The following is a 26,055-nucleotide window of genomic DNA, read 5'->3' on the forward strand; positions in this document are numbered from 1 at the left end:
CTCACTTAAAAATTTTAACTTTTACGTATGTGTGGTTGGCTTATTTTGTTCTTAAAAACAATTAAAACAGAAAGAGAACGACTACCCTAAAACACAGTTTCATGAAAACTGAAGGAGTGGACTCTGTATTAGATATTTCCAAGGAGTTCCTGAGACCAAGAACGCTGGCCCTTCTTTTCCAGCAGCTGGAACCCAAAAGATCTTGAAACCAGTCCTGAAAAGCTTGCTCCTATGCAAGAAGTCCTGGTGGCTTTTGAGAGGAAGATAGAGAAGTATTCTGGAAAATTTCAAGTGGTAGTAGAGGTGAGTCACTGACATGAAGAATTTATCCAGGGACTTACAAATATTAATTTTCTCTTTTTAAGTAAGGGTTTTTTTTTGTTTTTTAAAAATACACAGTCAGCTAAGGCAGTTTAAGATTTCAGTCTTTGTGTTCTAAAAATTTTAATGAACAGAAAATAGTAGGGCAGGAAGTATGCCCTCTCCCACACAAAACCAAATACATTGAAATTTTAAGAAGCAAAAACAAATACACTGAAATTTCAATGATGAGTATTCAGCAACAGTACAGTTTCTTTTTGGAGATAATGATACTGGGAAAGCACATGGTAAATAAATGCCACGCTTACATTTTGAATGTATTATGAGTGTAAGATGCACTTGGATGGGATTTTTAAAAATACTGAGTTCATTTGATTCATAACGTCTTTGGTCCTCAGAAGACTTTGTTCTCTTGGTAGAGGTGGAGGTCCTCGTAGGAGGAGGTCTCCTTGCTTTGATTCATATGCTGCCTGGATACCCTGGCTTAGCTCCCTCTGGACAGTAATTTACTTGGAAACAATGTAGGATTAATGTAGCCCCTTTTAATTATTTTATTGTTTTGGGGAATGGGGAATTTATGGAACAAAAGGTGTAAAATGAGTGGCCTCTCTCTCATATTTTTGTTCCTCAGTCATCCAGTTTCCCTCTGTAGGAGCAGCCATGTTTTTCAGTTTCTTATACATTCTTCCTGAAATATTTCGTTCTTATATACAGACGTAGGAGTGGTGCACATTCTTAGCTGTTTTCATATCCTTACCCAGTAATCTTTTGACCTGGGGTAAGATTCTTCTTTCCCCCCCATCTATTCCTCAGAAGATGGGTGGAAGTATTCTAATTTGCCTTTTTTTTTTTTTTTTGCCTTGTTTTCCTCCAAATTTAATAGACTTTTCACATTCTTCCCTTACACATTAATGTGTCAGATTCTGTTGGTCATTTTAGTGTTTTGCATTTTTGCTATGGGGAATTTAGAAGGTCTATTTGCCACATTGTAACCTAATCATTTGCAGCAAATCAGTTAGTATTCTCTGTCTTTTATTTTGTAGCTCTTACTCTTTTTTCCACTTATTCCATTTAAAAAAATAGCCAGTGAACCCTGAAGGGCAAGTCAGTAGCATAGAAATTTATGAAGACTCTGCAACTCCATCCTGAAATGATACATTAGTGCGAATTTTTGTTCAACTGTAAGTGGTTGTTGCCTTAGACACTCTTAGGGAAAAGTGCGGGAAACGTGGTGCCAGGGGCAGGCAGGAGGCGGGCACTGAGAAAAGGGGGTCGCACGACACGAAGGGGGCCTGAGAAGGCCTAAGTCTTCCGCATGGACGCTGACCCAGGCTGGGCTGGGCTGGCTTTGGCTGGGCCAGGACAAAGACAAGCCAGGCCCTGGCGTCATCCTGTCACTGGGTTGAATTCCACAAAGAGCTCTGCTTTTCAGGATTTGGGAAGATGAAAGAAAAGAAAGAAATGGACGAGTTTTATTCTCGAGAGAGTGAATCATTAACTTGGAACCTCGGGTGGCCTGTTACTCATCTTGCGGGTTATTACTGTTTCCCAGTATTGACAATGCCTGAAGCTTGGGCACATGTGATTTCTGTTTGTTACTGTTGCCCTTTCTCTTTACATGTGTTTCATGACCCCTTTTTTAGTAAAACTGTTCTTGTGTGCAGCTTAATTGCCGTATTTTTCCACTGGAGATGCCCCATTGACATAAAACAGTGATTTTTTTTAATGTACCCAGTAGTGTTACATAAAAATAAAATTTCTGGTTACATTTGTTTGCTTACTTATTGATTCTGCTTTTGTTTACTCTCTTCCCACTTTTTGTTATTTTTTTAGTTTTTCTGTATGGTTATTAAATTACACTAATACAAAAATAAATGCCTATTAAACCTTTAAATTGACAGCCTCTATTCTCTTCAGTCTCTGTAAAACATGAAAAATTTAGAACTCTTTCAGAATATATGTTATATTGTTTTTAGTGCAAAAACTAGGACTGGGTGATATGTTTTCTACTTAGAAAGTTTCAGAAATAGAGATGCTTTATGTATGTTAGACTGTGAGGACAGTGTGTTAGCCGGTAGGCACTTCTCAGCATTTCAGTTCAAATAGGTTTTTTTTAAATTCAATTTCAAGTGATGTGTGAGGCTCTGGGCAGGTGGTATTCTATGTACTGGACGATGTGGCAAGACAAACACACAGATCATGGACTGATGAGGATGAATACTTTTAATAGTAGGTTCTGGGATTCGTAAGTGTGTTTTATTATACCATTTCTAGGTGAAGCCTTCCTTTTCCATTATAATCGTGGTGATTTTGGATGAAGGTGGTTCAGTCAAGAAGTATAATATAAAATTCATCTTTCTAGGACCATATATTGTGTAAAACGAGGACAGATTGAATTTAATAGAAATAGTAAGTAACATTCATTTTTAAATATGTTCTAACTAAATGGCATTTATCATAACTGTGAGGTACACATCTCACTTATTCCTCAATATAGTTTATGTAAATATATATCATATTATATATAATTATATATTTTTTCTTAAAGTAAAAAATGAATGTTGAATTTGTATTTAACATATTCTTACAATCATTGGTCAAGAATATCAATACATTTCTGCTTTCTGGATGCTTGGCTTATTTTTTAAAAATCTAATTTTGAAACCAACTATAGTTTGTTAAGTAAGTAAATATCTATTTTAAAATATTAAAAAAACCCTAATAAAAGCTTTGATTTGAGTAATTAAGGGTCCTCTTCCTTCCTTTTTTATATTTGAAGTGTGAGTGGAAGAGAAAAAAATTGACAGAAAATGACATGACTTCTATAAAGCCAAAGAATTTTCAAAATTGGTAAGGTCTTTTAATTTTTCATAGTCTTACACATATCCCTCCTTTCAGAGAAGTGAAAACAGATTCATAAAATTTAAGATTTTCAGAACGGTGCATAGTGCTTAGGATCTGGCTTGAGTTGTAGGAATGAGATGGAGGAAGTTAGGTAGTTCATTACCCATATCTTAAATCTCATTGTAGTTAAATATAATTAAATATGTAAAGCTCACTTTTTCTTTTAAAACAAGTATTTGCCCTTTATCATCCCTGTTTTTTTGTAACTAGTCTGCTCATCCCAGCTCTGGAAAACTGAATCATAAATTGCCAAAGAATAAGCAACTAAAATTCTCCTTTCTAACAGTCAGTGCATTTTGCTAAAGCATTTTGGATTAGAAAACCTAAAAGAAAAAGAATAACATTTTAATAATAGGAAAGGGGTTTTAACAATGGAGGCAATAGTTACAGTATTCTGTTTTGTGGTGAAATTTCCTGGATACTTGTTTTAACTAGCTGGTGCATGGTGGTGAGGATTGGGACTGAGGGAACTTGATTCCGGTCTCAGCTCTGTAGCTGATTCCTTGAATTACCCATTAGAGAACCTCTTTGTGCCTGTTTCCTCATCTGTGGACTGAAAACAGCCTGTGAAACAGAGAGCCTGGTGTTCATGAGCCCTGCACGGTGTAGTCCCAGTTCCACTGGATGCTGCTAAGATACCTAAGTTACTGATGGCTGATGCTGGTTGGTTCTATCAAGAGTTAAATACTTGTGGAGACTAATGATCTTGGGCCTGTTAACATCTTGCAGCTTCAGGTTCCTTTTTTTTTTTTTTTTTTGTCAAATTAGGGTAATAACATCTAAATCAGGGCTTTTTGAAATTAAAAATGGCATATACAATTTATATTTTGTAATAGATATACAATTTATGTATTATATACAATACATCTAATTTATAATAGCATTGTTTATATATATGACTAAAGTATTGAGCCTAATGCTTGTTATTGTAGTTATTGGGCTACTTCATTATTTTCTGCTGATTACCAGACAGTTTGCTTCTTAGGGTCAATAAAGTAAATTTTCACGTGTCCCGTAGGGCCATTTCCAGTATCGTCTTGAAACTTTGAGGGCAGCTAGTTTGTGCCACATTTCTGTCGCCTCCCCAGAGTGCCAGCCCCTGTTGTCTTCCCCTTGCTCTAACATCTCCAGTTTGCTGAACCGGCTTCATCTCCACTGGTCCTTCCATTGCAGACTTTCTTTCCACTCTACTCTGTTCTGCCTTTTAGAAACTTAGAAATTATCTGAGCTTACTAGCATCTCCCTTCTTTTTACAAAATGATCTCTCTGTATCTTTAGTGTCGTTGAATCCTTGTTTCGCCCATTCCCAGCTAACACAGACACACACACGTACCTTCATTAAGTCACTTTTTGGCAGTGGTCTTCTGAAGAAATGGCCCATTATTTCACATTCCTTTCCATTTCAGATTTTTATACCTCTTTTTGTTTTGTTTTGTTTTGTTTTGTTCTGTCTAATTGATGGATAGCATCCCTAGAACAAAATTAAATAATTTGGTATAATGTATATGTACGCCTTGTTCCTAATTATTTTTTATTTTGCCAAAATAAAATACTAATAATCTGTATTAAAGAGAATACTTGTATATAATGTATAGAGTCATATTTGTTGAATATAAGATAATGTCACTGATTATAAGAACCACCTCTATTTTATGGACTAATAAGATAAAAGATCAATTATAAGACACCATCAATTGTAAGATGTATTTCTATTTCATAAATGTTAAAATATGAAGAAAAATATAACTTTGGATCAGTGAGGTATGGCATGGGTAGCAGCTACTGTTTTTAGTGTTAGTAAATTTTTATGTATCCCTATTGTTAGAAACTTCAAATCTTCTTCTTTTCATAGTTTCTCTGAGCCATATTTAAGTTACTTTTTGCTTCTTTGCAAATATTATGCGAACTAAGAGACATTTTTTTCTTGGTCTAGTTCTTTCCAAATGTTTAATGTCTTTGTGATTACATGACTTGATCATCTCTGCTTCTAAATTCCTACCACAGCACAGAGATGCAGCATCATTTGAATGTTTGAAAACATTTTTTCTCTTTTTGGGAAGGGTGAGCTATACTGAACGTTTCTCGACCCTTCTCCCCGCACAGAATCACTTCCCAGCCTTGCTCGCGCTGTCGCCTTGGCGCTAGTGTGCCTCCCAGCGCGCCAGCCCTGTGGCCTGCCGTGTACCCTCCAGAGCTAAATAACAAAAAGCCTTTCATTTTTTTCGGTTTACTAGCCCTTATATTTCCCAGCCTTTCGTTACTTCACTTTCTCATTCTCTCTAGAGAGATGACCTAGAAATCTCGTTTACCCTGAGGAATGCTTATGTTGAGGGAGTGTGGTGTAGATATCCGGAAATGAAGTGTATGTTAGGATTTTGAATACCTTAAAACTCTCAGTTGGGAGAAAAGTCACTGTACTTTTACCTGAAGGAAGATGGAGGATGGTTCGTGTACACTTGAGGGCTACAACTCAAGGTTGACGTCTGGTAGTCTTTTAAGCCTGGGTTGTCTTCTTGGGGGTGTGGGGCTGTGTGTTTTGGAAATGAGGGGAAAAAAAGGAATTACAGAAGCAGATCTTTCAGCCAGTTCAAGCATTTTAAGGAATTTAAGCTGCATGTCAATGGTGTAAAATAGTAATAGAAGAATGTTTGGCTTGTAAACGTTAGTTCAGTTTCTAATGTGATAGAATATCCTGGAAGTGCTGTTTGGTTCACAGATGATGGAGCTTAACTGAATAATCATTTCAACCAGTGTAATTATCTTACGCCTCCTCAGCAGTGGTTCTTGCTCCTGCGGTTGATAGGTTTTAGGGAGAAGTCCTGTGAACTCCTAAACTTGTGTGTAAAACTTGGCCGTTAGGCACAGCTTTTTGGTAGGGAGAGGATCCTTGGCTTCTAGCACAATCTTGAAGAGATTGATAATCCCAGAGAAATGAGTCCACGTCTGTAGTGTTCTGGGTCAGCACTGTTTCTGGACCCGCTCTCCGTTGTGATCTTGGTTGTAAATCCTGAAAACCTCAGTATTCTGAAGCTCAAAACAAAGAAAATTTGATTTTGAGTTGTTAGCCTTAGAAGTGGCAGTGTTGTTCATGTGGTGTATTTAAAACAATACACCACCACAAAGCCAGGGAAGCTGCTTTTAAGAAGTAGTGAGTATAAATAAAGATGACATTACAGACACAGAAAAAGCGTGAGAAAACCGTGGATCCACATATGTTGAAAAAATGTGGAGTATTAAAAATATGCTTCTGTTTTGAACTTGAATTAATTTCATAGTTGTGATTTAAATTATTTTTCTAAAGAGAAGATTGTATGTTGGGAATGATACATGTCTAGTGTGTGTATACCTGCGTATACGTGTGTGTTATAGGAATTACTTTTTAATGTTTATGTGAGTAATGAAAATACTTGATTCTTTTTTAATTGTAGTGCATGCAGGATATGGGAAACACGAAAGCACGACTACTGTATGAAGCCCATCTTCCAGAGAACTTTCGAAGACCACAGACAGATCAGTATCCTTTAAAATGTCTTTATTATGGGTTTTAAAAGAATTAGCTCATTTTTATGGTTCATATTTTAACTGTATTTAGGAAGATGTGAACTTTGTCACACTGTTGTTCATTAAAAATAGAAATTCATTTGCCTTGAGCTGTGCTTTGTAGGCAGTAAGTTTTTAATACGATTCTGGTAACACGTAATCTATATAGTATTTTTATGTAATTATTGTTAAGTGTAAAATATTTTAACTGATTCTTCTTGATTGACTTCCTTAATTCTTGATTGAAGAGTATGTGTTGTTTATTATTTTAGGCTATTATTTGAGAATTGATTTGTGAACATCTTGAGTATTTTTAAAAAAAATCCTTTCTAGAGGGGTTTTCTTTGATCACCTTTATGTAGTAATTTATATGAAGCACTTTGACATTTACGCGTTTGCAAGGCAAGGGGCATGTTTAGTGGAAGTGCTGGGGTAATTTGGGCTCACTTCACCACTGACACTCCGTCTTCATCCCAGGGTGCACAGCGGTATTTACTTCAGATCTGCCCTAATGAATGAATAGAATATTTTCTCAAAGACGTTTTAGTCAGGATGTGTTTCACATGTTAAAGGTAAATCATTTGACTTTATAGGATTTCTCAAACTTCAGTCTGAGTTTGAGAAATCCTATAAAATCATAATAGGATTATCTAATTGAATGTAGGTATTTGTGATTTTATCCAAAAGTGATTTTTGTGGTTTTGGCACTAGAATGTAGCTTCTTAAAGATCGGTTGTATATTACCCCATTGTGTACTAAAATGGTTTGTGTGACCAGACAAAGAAAAAAGTTGATCTTTTCTTACATGGAGATACTGGCTATTATATATTTTTTTCATAATTGTGTGGAAACTTTTTGAGTTACATTAAAAAAGTTAGTGTTTGACCTTTTCTGTTTCTGCTCCCCCCACCTCCTTCCCATAAATTAACAATCTGATATCCAAGGCTAGTTTTATTATAGCAAGATCCTAGGGTGAGAGTGGGCGGTACGCTTCAGGCAGAGAAGATCGTGTGAGCTGAAGTATGATGGTGTGAGGACACACGACATTTTACAGTTTTGATGTGACAGGAGTTAATTTCTTTGGGGCAGGCGGCAGAAGCAGCTCATTTTCCAGATTCTAAAGGGTTTTTAGTACCATAGAGAGCAGTTTGAACCTCATTTCATTGGCCCAAAGGGTTGAAGAATTTGAAAAGCCATGCAGGGTTTTGAAGCAGGAGAAATATTAGAGACATTAGCTTCCACTGCCAGGAAGATGAGCTGGAGGAGATGGCGGAGTCGGGGAGACGGTGTAGAATACCCGTACAGCTCAGAAGTGAGAGGTGATGGGGATGTGAGTTCCAGAAGAGAGCTGAGAATGAGCAGGGGCGAACTGGGACGATCATAAAGAAGTTGGGAAGGCAGGAGCAGTTGGAGGAGATGAAGATTGGCTTTGTTTCCGGGGAAGACAGAGATGACCCCAGATTTTCTAGCTTGCCTTAGGTTCAGTGAGTGAGGCAATCTTACTGGAGGAAGGAATTCAGTACCAGATGAAGGTTTAAGGGGTAGAGGTTGAAGACAGTGAGCCATTACTTTGGGCAGGATGAGGTGTCTGTTGGACGCATATGTGGAGACAGATGCCCATTTGGAAGCTGGAAGCAGGCATCTGGACCCTAAAAGAAAGCAGGAAATGTAAACTGGACAATCACTTCCGTGTAGGTGATAGAAAGATGCTCGGTTAAGTTATGTTTACCTAGGGCAGCAATACCATTGCCTTAAAAATTTTTTTTTAACTTTAGTTATTACATCTGCATTATTTTTATCCCTTCTTTTAACTATGAACACTGTGATTTGGAGCTTTCGTTGGGGAGACTAGTAAGAATACCAGTCCCCTTTCTTTCTTGATTTCATGAGTCGCTCTAAAGCTCAGTGCTCTTTGAAAAGTCCAACATCTCTGCACTTTTATTTGATTTAAATATAGTTGTCTCATCCCTAGAGGCAAGTGGAACCAAACTGAGTGAAACTCACACAATAGGGGACCTCACTGCACTCTTAACAAGATTTGTCACTTTTTAAAAGCTTTGCAGTTTACAAAAGTTAGGCAGAAGCTGCTGTGAAAGTGTAATTTCTCATGTGGGATGTGGTTAATTATAGGCTGCGTGTGCTAGTGCATGACGAGTGATAAAGCTTTACATTAAGCTTTTCATTATTAGGATATTTCGTCTTATCTACAAACTTTAATTACTTCAGTTCCATGAGATCTGTTGTGTGCCACAGCTAATCAGCAGTTCTTCTTGGAGCTTTTGAAAATTTTACTGCTGTCAGTGGTGTGTGTCTGGAGCTGGAAGATTTTGTTCTTGGGAATAGATATTAATTTAATTGTCTTTTAAATGGTATCTTTAAAGAAAGGAAGAAATCTTGAAATACAAATAAATACATGTTTAAATATAAAACACATCGTAATGTTAAAATTTTCCTGGATTTAGTTAGTATTATTTGTTCATTTTGAGGATTGAGACAATTAAGGTACTAAATGTTCTATAACCACAGGCACAGGGAATATTCTGGGGCATCTTGTTATTTGTTTACTGACTCCCAAATCAACCACTTAAACGTGAATTGTTGTCAGTATACTCCTTACCTTGATTTGCTGAAATCATTACTATTCTATTTCTGTTTTTTTTTTGGGGGGGGGTGTATTATTGATCTCTGTCAGTGTATAATTAAGTCCTTTTGTGTCTAAAGGCACCTGGAGACTGGAAAATGAAGATAAATATTTCCTGATCTCCAGATTAGTTGGTTCTTTTGTTGATGTTTCATATTTGCTCAGACTTGACGCTGTGCAGGCCGCCTCAGCCCTTAACACAGTAGCTGCCATCTACTTCCCCCTCCGCTGGGGCCCTGTGTCTAAAACATTTGCCTATTAAAATGCATTTATCGATAGTAAGAGCTAAGAGTGAAATTTACCCTGTGCCACAGACCGCTCTTACTTCTTAAATCCCCTGGCGATCCTGTGAGATGAGTCTCAGCGTTACCTCCATTGTGAAAGAGCGGAAACAGGCACCCAGCTCGGCAGAAATAAAAGCCCACGTCATTTATTGAGGGCTTCCTGTTTGCTAGGTACTGTGATGGGTGCTTTGTCTGTATTACCCCCTGAACTCTCAACAATGTTGTGAGGTGGAGTATTACTATCTTCTTTATGTATCTGAGTATGGGTTCAAGAGATCAGCTAGCTTCAAGGTCACAATAACTGCCAGTTAAATAACAAGTGCCTGCTGGTACCCGAGATGAGGGTGCACATCGGAGTACTAATTCTCCTCTGGGAGTTAGTACTACAGTCAGCACGGAGTGCAAAATTATCATCAAATTTCCCTTGAAAATCCCTTACGTTGTCTACAGTGACAGTTTGCAGACACAGAGAACCTCTATAAATCCAATTTGGCTACACTTTGCCCTCTAGCAAATAGAATTTTGGGAGTAGAATTCAGAAATCAGTGAATGCAGGCCCATGAGCCAGCTACTGTTTTTGTAAATAAAGTTTTATTAGAACATAGCCATGCCCATTCATTTATAAATTTTCTGAGGCTACTTTGGAGCTACAAATGCAGCAGTGAGTAGTTGCACCGTAGACCCTAGTGCCCCACAGGACCTAAAATATTTACTGCCTGGCTCTTTAAGAAAAAGTTTGCTGCCCCTCTGGAATAAATCATTTTTTCTGTAGGTGAGGTAACAATGAAGAATTGCCTGGCATCTGGGGCCTTGTATAAAAAGAAATAAGGACCACGCAATACATTCTTGGTCGAAGAGGCACGTGGGAACTGAGAGCAACCAAGGATGTAGCATGTTCTGTAAATCACCATTCTCACTCAGGTGACTTCCATGCAATTCTGAAAAAGTAATGTTTTATGTTAATAATTAGGACTATCCTAGTGTGTTGTCCTACCTTAATGCTTTATTTTATTTTATTTTTTTTTATATCCTTGAAAAGCAGATCACCTTTCATCTCATATAATTTTTTAAAGTTGCCTACTGCTTATATAATATTGAGAGGGTTTCTTATCAGAAGCAGAAACCAGACTCAGCTATACTTGAATTACTTGTAAAAAATATATTAAGTATAAATTGGGATTTCACAGATATCTGTTATTTCTGAAAATTCACACATTTCATTTCACCAGATGTTAGTATAGTTTTTCACTCCAGAAGATTCATACTTAAATGTTTGCCTTTTTCAAACTTCAGTATTTATAAAAACATCATAGTTTTCAATATTTTAGTTTTACAGTGATGTTTAAATTATTTTATATACTGTATTTTTAATCTTAATGAGTTTTCTCTCTAATGGTAATTTTTTCGTCATAAACAGTGATCTTTTATTTGTCATAAACATTTAAACTTGAAACAGTATCCAAAATAAACTATTGTTGCTGTCTTTAAAGAGAAAATATATCAGTGTTATTCTCCCAAATATTTAAACATAAAAATTATACTTGAATTTAGATTTCTAATAATTTTCTTCGGTTAAAAAATAACTGTATACATATTATATGTTACATAATATTTATATTTAAAAGTAAATATAATGACTATTTTAAAAACATTTATACAGTTTTTAAAAACAAATATATATCATCTGGAGTGAAAATGACATCAAAGTAAATTTATTTTTCTCTTCCCTTTTTGTGGTGGTGAATAGTTGTTTCTACAATGAATATTGCTCAGTACAACCCATATTCATGCATACTCATCCAAAGCATCAACTTTTTTGATTGTTTCATTTTTTTCTTGTTAGAAATATAGAAAGATGTCATATTGAACATGGGTTTACAGTCTGTGCAAACTTCATACTTAGCTTACTTACATGTGAAATTGTCGAAATAAAATAACATTATTGCATTTCATGAAAACCTTGGCATGTTTTGGTGATTTTTTGGTATTGGCTGCCAAAATGTTCAGATATCTGAGTAATCAGCCTGGTGGCAGCTCGGGGACCTCTCACTTGAAAGGGTCTCCCTGGGCACCTTGGAAATGAAGGTCTTCCGCATTTGACGTTCTTCGCTATATTTTAGGACATGTATTATTATTAGCAGAAATGCAATGACTGGTTCTCAGATGCAGCTGTGGTGACCAGAGGTAATATTCTCAGAGGTCGATGTCAGACGTCCCTGGTTTCAGATCACAGTTCTCCCTTGTACTGTAGAATGCCAGAGAACTTCCTAAACTTTCTGTGCCCGAGTTTTAGTTGTAAAATGGCACCTTCCTTATAGGTTGTTAGGAGGAGAAAAGGAGATAATCTGAAGTGCCTTTCACATACTCAATTCATAGAAAACTGTCTTCAAAACAGCTTTCAGTCATTCAGCTTACTTAATAAATGGAGTGTTTAGATTTTCTGTCTGTCTTGCCTTCCCTGGCTCCTTTGAGTGCTTTTCCTTTAATACCTGCTGTATAGTGGTCTACTAACTCTGTGTATTACCTTTTGCCTCAGCTGTCAACTTAAAGGTCTTTTATTAACTTCTAATCAGGAGTTATTGACTGAAAATATATTGTTTTACTGCTTAAGGTAACTTTTCTTTGAACAGAAGGATGTCTTATCCTGGGATCCACAGAGAGGTTGTATTTCCGTGTAATTCATGTCCTTTATAGTCCTCTGTATTCTATTTTATGCATTAAAAAGCATTATCTCAGAAAGGAGTCCACAAGCCTTCTTTAACTACTAAAGGCACTCATGGTACTAAAAAATAAAAAAGTTAAGAATCCCTAATGGAAGAAGTCCCATTTTAGTGGAATAGGATAAAGCAGAGATTGGTGAGGGAAGTCTTCTGTATCAGGTAACTCAAAACTCTTGAATCCTACTAGAAGTCCCTCACTCTGCCAACAGGTCAGGCTAGTCCACCTAGCCTCAAAAAAATTAAATAGTGCTATCTTTAGTTTAAGCTTCTTGACTTCTCCATTTTTTGAAGCTGTGAAAGAAAAAAAATTGACCACCATTCTTCTAATACATGGGGAATCAATAAGAGGCAGCCATGTATGGTGGGATGAACGGAAGTGTTGAAATCATGGTTGTTCAGTCTTTCCAAGTTGCTGACTCTTCACCTATGAGGTGGAAATTGTAATATGCACATGACTGCTTTGGGGAAGGATTAAAAGGAAAAAGCTCTGGACAGCACAGAGTATCTGGTGCACTGTGGGTGCTGCCTGGGTGTTAGTTTCTTCACTTACGCTGAAAATCCAAAATGAACCTTAATTAAATTGAGAGTTTAGTGGAGGGTTGAGGAGTGTGGTAGAATTGAGAAGTGTGGTTACTTTCTTTTTAGAGTGGGTTGAGTGGTTTTGTTGAATGGGGAAAGTTTTCTGAAAGAGATAGACAGAATGAAAGTAGGTTTGGCAGAAAGAAAAGTTAGGTTACAGAATTTAGTTGTAGAAATAGTATGTGAGGAAAGAGCGGACTGGGGAGTGGGAAAATTGAATTTAGAGCCTTGGCTTTGTGGAGAGGATGGAGTAAAGGAGAACGTGCATGTCACTGAACTCATGTTTTTCCTTAAGTTATCTGTTTTCAGAGCAGTGGAATTTTTCATCAGAGACAAATACGAAAAGAAGAAATACTACGATAAAAATGCTATAGCACTTACAAATGTAAGTAAAATCTTCATCTCTATCACCAATTAATGTTTGTTGAGTAGATCTTGAACTTCTAACATCTGATACAGCTCAATTTATTTATTGTAAAGATATACTAGTTACATTCCGTAAAACATTTGAATATTGGAATTTTTTGTCACTTAATGTTAATGAGCTCTCAAAGCAGAACTCTTGGTTCAAAAAGGAGCATAATCAAGTAAGAGTCTAGTAATTGCTTAAATGACATTTGATTAAGTTAATTGTATGAAATTTACAAAAATATAAAGCCACTAACTGAAAAAGGAAGGTAGAGAAAGTTATTTTACTGGATTCTGGAAATGAATGAAAAAGGCCAGTTTATTGTCTTATAAGGGCTTTGGTGAATCTGTCCAGACATAAGTTTATTAAAACATGCTTTTTAATTGATTATTATCAAGCATTTGTTACCTAATTTTGAGACCTTACTATAGTGATCAAATATGGTTTTTTTTTTCTTTTCCTGATTAAATTTTCCCATCCCAGTAATTACCATTTAAAGCTAATTGTCTTTATTATTTCAATCATTTTTTGGTCTTTGATTCCTGGCTCAACAATAAAGCTACCAGCCAGTTAATTTTGTATTTAAGTCACCTGCCAAGTAATTTAGAGGCAATAATTTCATCTCTTTTTGCATGTAATCTGATTTTCCTTTTCATTTTCCTGTAGTCCATATGGAGAAGCAACATACGATCAAATTCTAACAAAATAAGGAAATTTTAATTTAATATATTATGTTTGACCATTGAAAAATCTTGGTGAAAAGTGTTTAAAGTATGATTAATGTATATTTTTGAGCAAAGGTACCCTTGTGTTTATTTTGGGCTGCATTTTCAGTGGATGTAGAAGAGGAAATCCTTTGAAAGATTGACAAAAATGGACAGTATTGAGAATGGTATTTATAATGTCCATAAAATTGTTTAGTTATAGCATTATGGGGAAAAATGACTTACTTTAAAACACAAGTAATATATTTTCATATGAAATTCTAAGAAATCATTTTAGAATACAGGATGTATAAACTAGGGGATGAGAATTTTGGTGGCCATCCTAAAATTCTGTCATGGTGATACAGAGCGAATCTGCCCTCCCTGGCTGTTCCTTGATGGAACGAGTGATGGGAGACATTTGAAAAACATTGAGTACAGAAATCTGTCCTGCCTTACCTCCCCGCAACCTCTGAAGCAGCAGGGAATCACAGCTGGAAACACAGTGATAACAGTGATTTCTTGGGAGATCTAGCGGGCTTGAGGTGAGGAGGCTGAGTGCTGGCACGTTGTCTGCTCTTTTCCATCAGCAGCTTTTCTCTCCTCTCCTCCCTTCTTCCCTCCCCCATCCCTTTCTTCCTCCCCCCACCACATACTTCCACTCTCACTTGATTCATTTGCCACCAGAATGATCAAACACCGAGTCTGCTGGAGCGGTGAACGTCCGGGTAACTAACTATTTACTCCTGACCCCTAACGTCCTTGGATTTGTCTTGGAAAAACAGCTAATGATCACTGGGCGTTGGTGACTTTAAAATGAGCACTCGCTTGTTGTTGTTTCAGTTGATCTTACACATTTCTTGCCTCCTTTATCACTTCACATACCTCAGAAGTAACCTCTGGAACTCAATACTTGAGTTTGCAGCACACAGAGGTTTTACTTCTCCAGACTGAATTTCACACGAAATTACTTTTCCCATCAATGGCCTTATAATTGAGTATTATATTAAGGGTTTAAAAACAGCAGCATTTTCACTCATCTTACATATTTGTGTATGTATGTATATACACACATATATGTATTAAAAACTAGTAATTAGTACAACAAAAGTAAAATTAAATCCTTTGTTTTAACTTAAAAGTTGTTATGGAAGCAGCGTTTCTATACTGTATTGCAATAAAAATGAGCTAGTCCTCCTAATTTTATTGAGCTCTGTTTGTCGTTAGCTAATGCTGGCATAATTTGTTATTTAAGGTAAATGAGCAATAGTTTTAAGACAGTGTGAATTGCATTGAATTTTAGATGCCCTTCGAGGTGGGGATGAGAAACTGAGGTGATGAATAACTAGGTGGTGAGTTAAGATTAATGTAACACAGCATAATTTCAGGGTGTTTTTTGTTGTTGTTACTTCTGTTACAGTTTTGGTTTCCTTTTCTGTGGAATAAGAATGCTCTGGTGTCTACATTTGATAGTGTTATAAGAGTTAAATAAAATAAGGCAAGCTGCATTTTTTGTAGAGTACCTAGTAAATACAAGCTTAGTAAATGTAAGCTCCTGTGGATGATTATGTTGGAGAAAGAGGGGAGGGTGGCAGGGCAGACGACTCACAGCAGGTGGACAATTTAGAGATGTGAGTACTCAGAATTAACCATAAGACTTTAGATCATTGGCACAATTTTGATATGAGTTCTGTTTGGTTAATATTGCTACATTTTACCCTTTAATTATGGGCTGCCAGGTGACTGATGTGGCCATTAAAGAATTCTATTTTGAAAGTTTTCTAGAATTCTCCATTTCTTAGTGATTTATCCAATGATTTTAAATTAGTATATTAAAATTCAGGCTGCTTCATAATAGTTCGTGGCCGTGATTCCTTAGTTAAGTTTGTTGAAGTCTCTTAACTCTCCCAGTGAGTTTAATTGGTGATTTCTTTTGTATGATTGATTTATTAGTTCAGTAAATGTACTTTCAGCTTTTGTATCTAACATATGCCATGAAAGGTAATTGACTTTGGAAGTCATGTTTCTAAAATGATTTCTGGACTCCTGAAAAACTTGAGCTTCATAGTATACTGAGAGCTCCTGGGACAGCCATCTGAGAACTGCTGTGATAAAATCTCCACTTGGAAAACATATCCAAGAATTTTGAAAATGGGTGTGAAGCAATGTATTGCTAGCAATTAATCCATAGGGTATTTTTCAGTGTTTCAGAGCGCATGATTTTTTATTATACCATTATTCTGTTAAAAAGGGTGATATTAAAAAGAAATCAAGAAAGTAATGTAATCTTTTCTTGAAAAGATAGATGAACATTTTGCCTTATGATCTTCAAATAATCATACTGGTATTTTTTTAAATACTTGATACTTTTTCAAAGAGTTATTTGCTCACCTTATCCTGGTACATGGTAGTGGGAAATCTGTTTTGCCTGATTAGATTTCTTCTGCAGTAGGTGGGTTTGTATGATGGGATTGCTCTGAGAGTTTCTTCACATACAGTTTATTTTGGTGGGGGCTTAGTGAAGAACCTCAGGGCTTAAGGATAATTGAGAGAAGGATTGTAGTTCGTTTATTCCAGAGGGAAATCTTTTCCGGGTTCCACCTGTGTATCCTGTCATGGATAGAGGGGAGGGCTGGAGAAGGTGGGGAGTAGGGGGATGTTCAAACACGACTATTGATTTACTGACACCACCAATTCCCAGCACCGTTTTCAAGGTCAAAGTCTTGTCCTCTCTCTCTCTAAAAGTACTAAAATCCAGTGAAATGGAATTACCATCTAGCCAACAACATAAATTCTGAATGTAACAATAACTGTAGATAACTTATATGAGATTTCAGACAAGTATGATAGCAAGCCAGTGCACTGCTGTTGAGATGGAACCTCCTTTTGGTTCTGCCTCTGAGATGCACTCATCCTCCTGTGTTCCACAATAAAAATAAAAAAAATATTTATTGAGACCTGCTGAATGCCAGATGCTAAAGATGATGAACAGACCAGAACAGTGTCTCAGACAACTTCAGCTGAACAAAGAACATTGATTAAGTAATCACACATCCTTACTGGACAGGCGTGATGAGGATGCAGTAGGGGAGTGCTGTAGAAGGTGCTTTAGGAGCCATGAAGTGGCTGCTTAACACAGACTAGGGGAAGGAAAGGATACTTCCTGGAGGGGGCAGTGTCCACTGGGAATTAAAGGATGGGTAGGAACTACTGGAAGTGTGGGTACCTCCTGCAAAGAAAACAGCAGGAGTGGAGACCCCTAGAGCCAGGGGAGGCTGACTAGAGTCTAGACCCAGAGGAGTCACGTGCGGCTCGAGGCAGCGTGGCCAGGTCAGGGGAGGATGGGAGACAGGTAGACGACACTTGTGGCCTAGTTGAGTTTGGACCCTGCCCTTCTAGGTGGGAATATGTAGTGGGCAGACTCGTATTTGATTTGTCATAGTTCAGAGAAGAGCACGTCTCGGGGGGAGGAGACTGGGGAGGAGGGCTCATCCTGGCGACAGGTGATATGATTTCCTGCTTGGGTGCTTAGTGGGGCTGCTGAGAAGTGGTCTAGAGAGGCTTAGAAGAACATCAAGAGCATTAGTTTTTCTTGCCTCTGCGTTTTTCCCTCGTCTGTATCCGTGCTTCCCATTGTCAGTATGTAGACTTCTATTTCTTCATTGCTCGCTCACATAACGGACCTTACCCTACTCATCAGCTTTTTAAAAATCTATCTTACTGAGGTATACTTGACATACAATAAAGGCAGACAATTTAAGGCACAGTCCGGTGAGTTTTGGAAACGGTCTGCCCCTGTGTAACTAGCACGTGGAACGTTTCCTTCACTCCAGCAGTTTCCTTTGTGTCTCTGGCCTCCCACCCCAGCCCAGGGAGCCACTGCCCTGCTTTTATCATTGTGGGTTCTATTTGTCTTTGCTAGAGTTTCATATGAATGGACTCATACTGTTTACTCAATGTGCCTGACGTCTTTCTTTCAGCATGTTTCTGAAACTCATCCCTGTTTCCATGTGTGCTGTTAGACCAGTCCTTTTTTATTGGCACACAGTAGTTTGAGGTACAGGTATAGTTTGTTTACCCATTCGTGGTTGATTTGCTCATTGACTTTTCAAGTGTCTTTCTTACTGAACAAGTCTGTTTTTTCCCTATCTGGAACATAGTATTAAAGGGTTTTTTTTTTTTTTTTTTGCATTAAAATGCATTGTTAAATGACTCATAGTTACCGAATAGTTTTATATTGCTCCTTTTGAGGTTTAAAAGTGGTCAGATCAGTTTATCACCCTCTGAAAATGAGAACTGTACTTGCAAACACTTACCTTGAGTTAGTAATACTTAACATACTGAATGCCCCTATTCCTCCCTTATACTTTTGTGTTTAGCTTTTACATGAGTTCGGGCAAAAAGGTCTTTATGATACAGGTTATTATCTTAAGTGATTTTATGTACTTCTAAAAATCCCTTGTTTTCTGAATGAAGTGGCAATGAAAGATCTCAGATAGGTAAATGTCCAGTGGGATAAACCAGCTTTGAAGCCAGGCTTTAAAATGCACAGTTTGTCTTTTTAAATATTTCCTTCTATGTTCAAGTTACATTAGTAGTCACTCAGTGGCTAGTTTGCATAATTTTTATAGAGACAACAGTGTTCCAGGAAAAAAAAAACCCAAAGATTTTGGTCTTGGGTTGCAAGTCAAGAATTACAGTCGTAACTAAATTAATAACAGGCAGATTGAATGAGGCCTGTCATCTCTCAGTGTTATTTTGACATTACATCATGACCTTTCTGTAATAGCACCTTTTATTTTTAAAAATTCCTCATAGGCACTGTTGATACGATAGGGCAATATAGAGATGTCAGTTTTATGGCTTCAGAGATCTACTAAGCGTTTTGTGAGCGTATCTCACTTACATTTTGACAGTGAGGAGAGCAGGAAGATAATGCTCCCATTAAAGTGATCAACTGCACATTTAGAAATTGGGTAGGAAGATGTGTGGAAAGACTTTCAGATGAAATCGTTTTCATGTCTAAATGGTCTTTGCTGCATGTGTAACTCTCTCCTAATGCCCTGGGGTAATTCAGTGAGTGCAGCTCTCAGAATGGTGTTGATGCAAACAGATCCTGAAGAAGGAAGTGTATGAATTGCTTTCTGACAAGCCTGTCTGCTGCTTGGCTGTTACACTGCATTAATCCCCTCTTTTTCTCTCCCAGCCTTCTTTCTGGTTTTTAAACAGTTGATTAAAACCTTAATTAACTTTTACTATTTCAGCTGTTTTATTTTCCGCTCTTATAACAGTTATTGTCAGTAAAAACAAAAACTCATTTGTACTCTCCTGCTCCTTGAAGCAATGTATCTTCATGTCTCTGAGCATTAATATTTCAGTGGTGACACCGACCGAGACTGAACCATGAGAAGTGTCATTATTTTTCAGATGCTTTTGGTATGATTTTGTCTGAGTACACTTTAAATTTTATATCATAGTGAAGTCCATTTTAAATCATGCACTATTGTGTAGTAAATACTTTTAGAAATTCTACATGGAAACACTAAAAAAGCAACGCTTTCTTCTTGACACAATATTTTCCTTTGACATACTTCTAAATCTCAGAAATATGTTTCTTACCTGTGCCTGTCAATTCTGGTGACCTTGTGTTGTTTGCTTTTCTTTTTGTTTTCTCCTGACTTTTCATCTGCATTCCACAGATTTCCTCCTCTGATGCTCCTCTTCAGCCTTTGGTGTCCTCTCCTCTACAAGCTGCTGCTGCTGAGAAAAACAAGTTGGAGGTATGGTGGAGTTCTAGCCACATGATGCATTGCTCAGTGGTGAATGCACTTCCTTTCACCATGCACCCTCCTTTGGGATGCTGTCATGGTTGTTTATGTTTTGAATAGTCTCCAGTGTTAAATATGTTAAATGCGAGAATTTTAAGAACACTTTTGTACGTCACAGGTAAGATTAAAGGGCTTTAATCTGTATGTAATTTCAGAATGATGAATTTACTAGTACCATAGATATATCTCAGCATTTAATAAGCAGTTTTTGTTGTTTTTTCCATTACTACTTTACACTTGAAGGAACTTTCTTATAGTTGCTCTTGAATTCTTTGATTCATTGGGAAGGTTGTTGATTAAAAATGTTTTCTTTCTATGATTCTGTTATTATAAGCACTTGAAGAAAGTAAAGGTCGAGTTTCTCTTTAAGCAATACTAACCATCATATAGAGACAGTGTATGAGTGTAGAATGATCGGTGACACTTGTTAGAGTGGGTTTGGGGTACAGGTGGTTGGGGTGCATGGCGCTACCATTATGGATTTTGAAAGTCATCTCTACAAATATTTGAGGGTTTTAATTTTTTGACTCTTTATTTTTGTTTTTGTTTTTGGTATAATGACCTTAATGAATCAGTTTGAGACATCTGATTTTCAACTACCATTTTTTCTGTTTCTGTTCTGTTTCTGGACACAAAGACAAAGAAGGCATATCCCCCTGCCCTGAAGAAGCTTACAGTCTCACAGGGGAGAACAGAGCACTTTTCCAAGGTTTCTAATGCAGCGTAGCGTGTGCCGTGATTGACATGTGCCCCTGTGCTGCTGCCAATACAGGGGGCACACTTTTGATGCATCTTAAACTCGTAATAAACGTTAGCTATAAGGATTAGGATGCGTGCCAAGTAGGGAAAGTATTTTGTGAAAAAAAGCTTGGGGCCCCGTGGAATGTCGGGCTTTGCCAATAGAAAGGGGTAGGTTTGCCAGTTGGGTTAGGTTTGCAGGGCTGGAACCTGTGGTAGGGGAGAGTGGGGGAGGAGCCTTCCCATGGGCCTGCTGAAGGGGACTGGGCTGCATCCTGAAGGCTCCGGCACCTCAGTGAGTTACAGAAGTAGGGGAGTATCAGGATCCAATCTTCATGTCATGATGCTCTGCTCCCCTGGCTCTGGAGGGTGAATTCTGTGCTGTTGGGTGTGGAAAGGCTTTGACAACCTGTCACTCTGATCCATGAGCGAAATGATGGGGGCTTGTGCTGGGGTGGAGGCAGAGGGCTGAAAAGGAGAGTGTGGTGGTAAGAGGTCTGGAGAAGATGGAGCCCATTGACGGGCTTTTGGGGGTGCTTTGGGAAGCTGTGGTGACTCCCAGTCTCAGGCTTGGACATCTCTGTAGACAATAGTGCTGTCCGGTGAAAAAAGGGCACAGGCTGAGGAGGGGAGCATGTTTGAGGAGAGAACAAAAAGGGATGCATGGGGCGTGAGGTGACTGTGGGATGTCCGGGTGTCTGGTAGCTGTTGGATGCACAGGTCTCTAGGCCAGAGGAAAGGCCCAGGTTGGAGCAGGGGAGGGGGCGGACAGGTAAGGAGACGGGGCAGCCCAGGAGGGAGTATGGAGTGATGAAATGGGAGCCCTGCGGATGGAAAACTGGGTGCACTTGGACTTAAGAGCGGCTAGAGGGGCACTCAGGAGACAGTGGGGACAGTTTTGAGCCTGGAGTACATGGTCGGAGGTGGACAGTTTGGGTGGCAGAGTGCTGTAGGTGTCGGGATCAGCACTGGGGGCGTGTGGGGGTTGCCATGAGAAAGTGCAAGGATGTCAAAGGCTAGGGTGGCCTTTTCACTGTTTGCCTTGAAGCTGGGACCAAGAGTGGCCACTCTGAGATTACAGGTGTGTACTGTGTGGTGCCTCCACCAGGTCTTGGAAAGCAGTGGTCTGATCCAGTCTAGCATTAATGATGATGTCTAACAGCATTTAGACATTGGGGGGCACCTCAGAGTAGTCCATTTAGAATGTCTATTCATACTTTTTTTTTAATCCTTTAAAAATGTCTACTTTTAGGTATGCGTTATAACTTGTATACTATAGTGCTATACATACTTTATAAATATATACATATGTATGGTACAGTATATATGCTCACAGCTTTTTAAGATAAGAATGCATAATAAAAAAATCATAGAGACTGTATCTTTAATTAAATCACTCACGTGTAGTTTGATCATAGTGAGCCCAGTACGTACTTTATCTTGTAGGACTTGAACATTTATTCCAGCTTTCTTATGCAGGAGGTCTCCTGTTTCTGTGTCTCACTCAGACATAGAGTAACCAAGTTTTGGGGACTACTATTTTACCATACCAGACACTGCTGTGTTTTATTCTTGCTAAGAACATAGTTTAAAACAACAGAGGTTCTCACAGTTCTCTGATCTTTCAGCAGCTTTTGAGTCTAAAGACGAGAGTCATCTGTGGGTCACACTGTGTGATCTGAGTTTAGAGCCCGTGGTTTTAATGTCACTTCAGAGCCTGTGTCATCACACCGCTGCTGGGATCAGAGTAGATTACAGCCGTCTTCTGACAGCCAAGATGTTAACGATGTTAAAGAGCCTTAGCTCGTGCCCCCTCTGTTAAACGTAGCTAACTGATTTAATTTGTTTTTGGTGACTTCAGATGCGCCCCTCCAGTCACGGTAATTAGAAAGATTGGCTTCTTATGAAGTCTCATGACTGACTTGCCTGGGAAATACCAGGCAGCTTTGGGAGGTGACAGAACAGTTCATCCCCAGCGTGTTAGGGAGAGTGTTCACTCATGTTGTTCCCCCACCCCAGACTTGGCTGATGATATCCAGAGAACGTTTTATAGCATTTGAAGGATTTTTGTTCCCCTCATTTTCACCTTTCACTTATAAAATGGATTACCTCGGAAAGCTGTTGTGAGGATTTGCACGAGTCAGACGGTATCCGACGCACGGGAAGGGGTCAGTAGATGTGAGCTGTCATTGTGAGGAGGAGGGATGGGTGATGGCATCCCTCTCTGCCGGACGGCAGGGGGGCAGGGGCAGTGAGAGCCGGGAGTGTGGGCTCCGGAGGCCCTCGGCCCAACGGCTGATGAGCTTTGTGCGTGATGACACTTTTTTCAGACGTCATTATAAAAATTGAATTAGGCAATAAGGTGCTTATCACAGTACCTGGCCCACGGGAACTTTAATTGTATCTCTTATGTTACAGCCTGAGAATTGCCAGTATTGGCTTTCCTGATTTACAAGTGGTGAAAATCTTACTCCTGAGAGAGGTTGTGTCAAACACCATTTTAAAGGCATAGGTGCAAATGCAGCCTATGGGCATTTTGATCAAGTTGTGTGTGTCTACTATTCTGCCTTTCCCGAGTTCACCAGTTTGTCTTTGCATGTTTGCTGCCAGGAATCTAAGGCCTAGGTCAGCACTCTGCTGCAGTGTCATCCGATTCTAAGTGTCTAGGCACCTTTTCCCTCCACCTGCCTTACAAGGGCTCTGTGTGTGTGTGTGTGTGTGTGTGTGTGTGTGTTTCCTTTCCTTTCCTTTCCTTTCCTTTCCTTTCCTTTCCTTTCCTTTCCTTTCCTTTCCTTTCCTTTCCTTTCCTTTCCTTTCCTTTTCATGCAGGAATCTGGGACTCGTGTGTGCTAAGCACACACTCTACCACTGAGCTATACCCTCCCTTTGCCAAATGCTCTTTATTCAATCTTTATTTCATTTTCCTTTTTTAATGGCCCCTAAGTTTTTATTAGTATATCCTATTTCATCCTTCTTGGAAATGCAACTTGTGAACATTATAACACCATTATGGTTTACTTAGACTAAGTTGGATTAAACACACTCACTAGGCAGTCCCCAAGCACTATCTCCAACACTTTTCTTCACGAGAAAATTATTGTATTTGCCCTTTTAAAAATCACTACACTGTGGTAACAGGCTGAAAATATTTTGTGTTATTTTTAAAAGTTAAAGTGATTTTAACCTTTTCTCCTTGTGTACATGTTGTGATCTGTCTTCATCTGTGTGATAAAGAATTCTGTTCCATCAGTTTATTTCTTCTTTTTATTCAAATTTTAACTTAATGATTGCTGTTAGGAAGCCTAACCTGATGTAAAAATGCAGTGAGGATTTACTGAGTAGAGGTCTCATCTGTTTTAAACAAACTCTAAAATATCAAAGAAGTTCTAAATTGTCTCACCTCTGTCTTAATTGTTTTTTAGGAAAAGTTATTCCTTTTCGTGTTATTAACATGTACCTCCCTCAGTGAGAGTGTGCATCTGTTCTGCTTCCTTTTATGTTGCAGTATCGCTGGGCGTTGTCATCACACTGTACCTTTTTCAAATGATGACTCAAACTAATAAAGTAAAACTGTGTAAAGAGCTTTTTTTTTAAGTAAGCATCAAAACATTTGGCTATGTTTCAGAAAGAAAAGGAAAAAAAAAAGGAAGAGAAAAAGAGAGAAAAGGAACCAGAAAAGCCTGTAAAACCTCTTACAACTGAAAAGGTAACGTTTCTTTTCTTTTCTTTTTTTTTTTGTCTGCAAAGATTACTACCTTGTTTGTATAGTTAGATATGAATGACTTTTGGGATGTTCATGATATACAAATATTCTTTCAGCAAGGATTGTGTGCTGTGCATGTGCGTCTGGCTTGTCCTGTGGGATCTGTAGTCAGTTACATAGGTGAGGGGGTAGATTCGTGTGAGTTCCTTGAGGACGAGTATTATTAATGATGGGAAGAATGGTGTTTTTAGGGGATGGGGGTATAGCTCAGTGGTAGAGTGCGTGCTTGGTACGCATGAGTTCCTGGGTTCAATCCCCAGTGCCTCCATTAAAAGAGAATTATTAAAAACAAACAAACAAAAACAGGTTTTCTACCATTTAAAAAAATGGCATTTTTAACTTTTAAATCAGCGAAAATTTAAAGAACGGAGATATCTTACCTGAAGGGCCTTCAGGAGAGATTCTAGGTTTAAGGTTAGCACTTGAGCTAGATTTTGAAGTGTAGGTGGGGTTAACGTGTGAGGCAGGAGTATATCAGGTGGAGAGAATGCCTTGAAGACTGGCATGGAAACTGGTAATACACCAAGTGTGTTTAAAAAAACAGGAGTAGAGTTTGAAGGAAGATACATGTCTGTGTATAGAAAGTAGTGAAAAATGAGACCAGAATGGTAGATTGAGCTCAAATTGTAGAGGACCTAAAGTCCAGACTGATTGTTTTTGGGAGGAAAGGCTGTGGGCAGCATTTCAAGGTTTCTGAAGCAGATGGTACGTCTAACTGAGAAGATTCTTATGGAAGATTGTTCGGCAGTGATAAGCAGGACGCGTGTGATTAGGCCCACCAGAGGTAGACAGAGCATTCCATTTTTCTAAAGGGCTTGGTGAAATGCTTATGGCGGCTTAGCTTTGAGTGTGTTTCGTCATACAAGACTGGGAGTGCAGTAAGGGAACTGTTAGTAAAGGGAGCACCCTTGATTTTAGTTGATGGAATTTTAATAATTGACTTTATGAAGGCATAAATTACATACGACAAAGTGCATCCATTTTGTATACAGATCAGTATTTACTGGCTCTTAGTCTGTCCTATTTATTAGAACAGTCTCTCCCCTCAGAGAGTTATAAACATGCTTTGAGCATGAAAGATGTGCTGAGGATCCTTTGTGTAGCGTCAGAACCATCCACCATCTGACCCTTTCTTCACCTCCCTAGCAGTCTCCCTCCATCCCTCATGCCAGGCAGACTTGTCTGTTGCCACCTGAGCGTACCTTCCGTCTCTGTTCTCTCAATTGCCAAGAGTATCCTCCCGTTGCACCACCTGCATCCTAAGCTTACTCATTCCACCCTTTCCATGAAGTCCCTGGAACATCCCAGCTAGATATGCTCTCTCCTTCCTCAGAATCCTGGTGACATTGTCACGCATTTGATTTTACTACTTCCTACCTTATATTATTGTTTAATTGTACTGTTAGATAAAGTTCTAACACGTGTTTTGTTTCCTAAGATTATGCATCGATCAGGTGGGGAATGAGTCTTACATTTCTTTGTATTTCTAACAGTTTCTTGTGTGTGTTAGATGTTTAAGATAAATACATGTACAGTGATTTGTTGATGTTTTTCATCTAATTCCTGTAAATTTTTGATCCCAAGGTCATGCAGAATAATTAATAAACTGCAGTTTATTACTGAT

The 26,055-nt window shown here is 38.3% G+C and overlaps 1 protein-coding gene and 1 non-coding gene across 7 annotated transcripts in view; both read left to right on the forward strand.

The window, feature by feature from the left end:
- SMAP1 (small ArfGAP 1) overlaps positions 1 to 26,055 on the forward strand; it is a 128,671-nt gene that overhangs the window by 57,812 nt on the left and 44,804 nt on the right. For 2 of the 6 annotated variants that reach the window (XM_064486957.1, XM_031455925.2), the window contains exons 3-6: positions 6,654 to 6,739; positions 13,299 to 13,374; positions 19,802 to 19,882; positions 24,294 to 24,374. In XM_064486957.1, the coding sequence (XP_064343027.1) occupies positions 6,654 to 6,739; positions 13,299 to 13,374; positions 19,802 to 19,882; positions 24,294 to 24,374 (324 nt within the window). Of the gene's footprint in view, positions 1 to 3,112; positions 3,172 to 6,653; positions 6,740 to 13,298; positions 13,375 to 19,801; positions 19,883 to 24,293; positions 24,375 to 26,055 lie in introns of those variants that run through there. The other 4 variants (XM_031455926.2, XM_064486959.1, XM_031455931.2 and 1 more) reach the window with 3 other exon arrangements.
- On the forward strand, positions 24,628 to 24,699 carry TRNAT-GGU (transfer RNA threonine (anticodon GGU)). The gene has a single exon. It is a non-coding gene; the product is annotated as a tRNA-Thr (tRNA).

Source organism: Camelus dromedarius, chromosome 6 (assembly GCF_036321535.1).
Source record: "Camelus dromedarius isolate mCamDro1 chromosome 6, mCamDro1.pat, whole genome shotgun sequence".
NCBI classification, from domain to species: Eukaryota; Metazoa; Chordata; class Mammalia; order Artiodactyla; family Camelidae; genus Camelus; species Camelus dromedarius.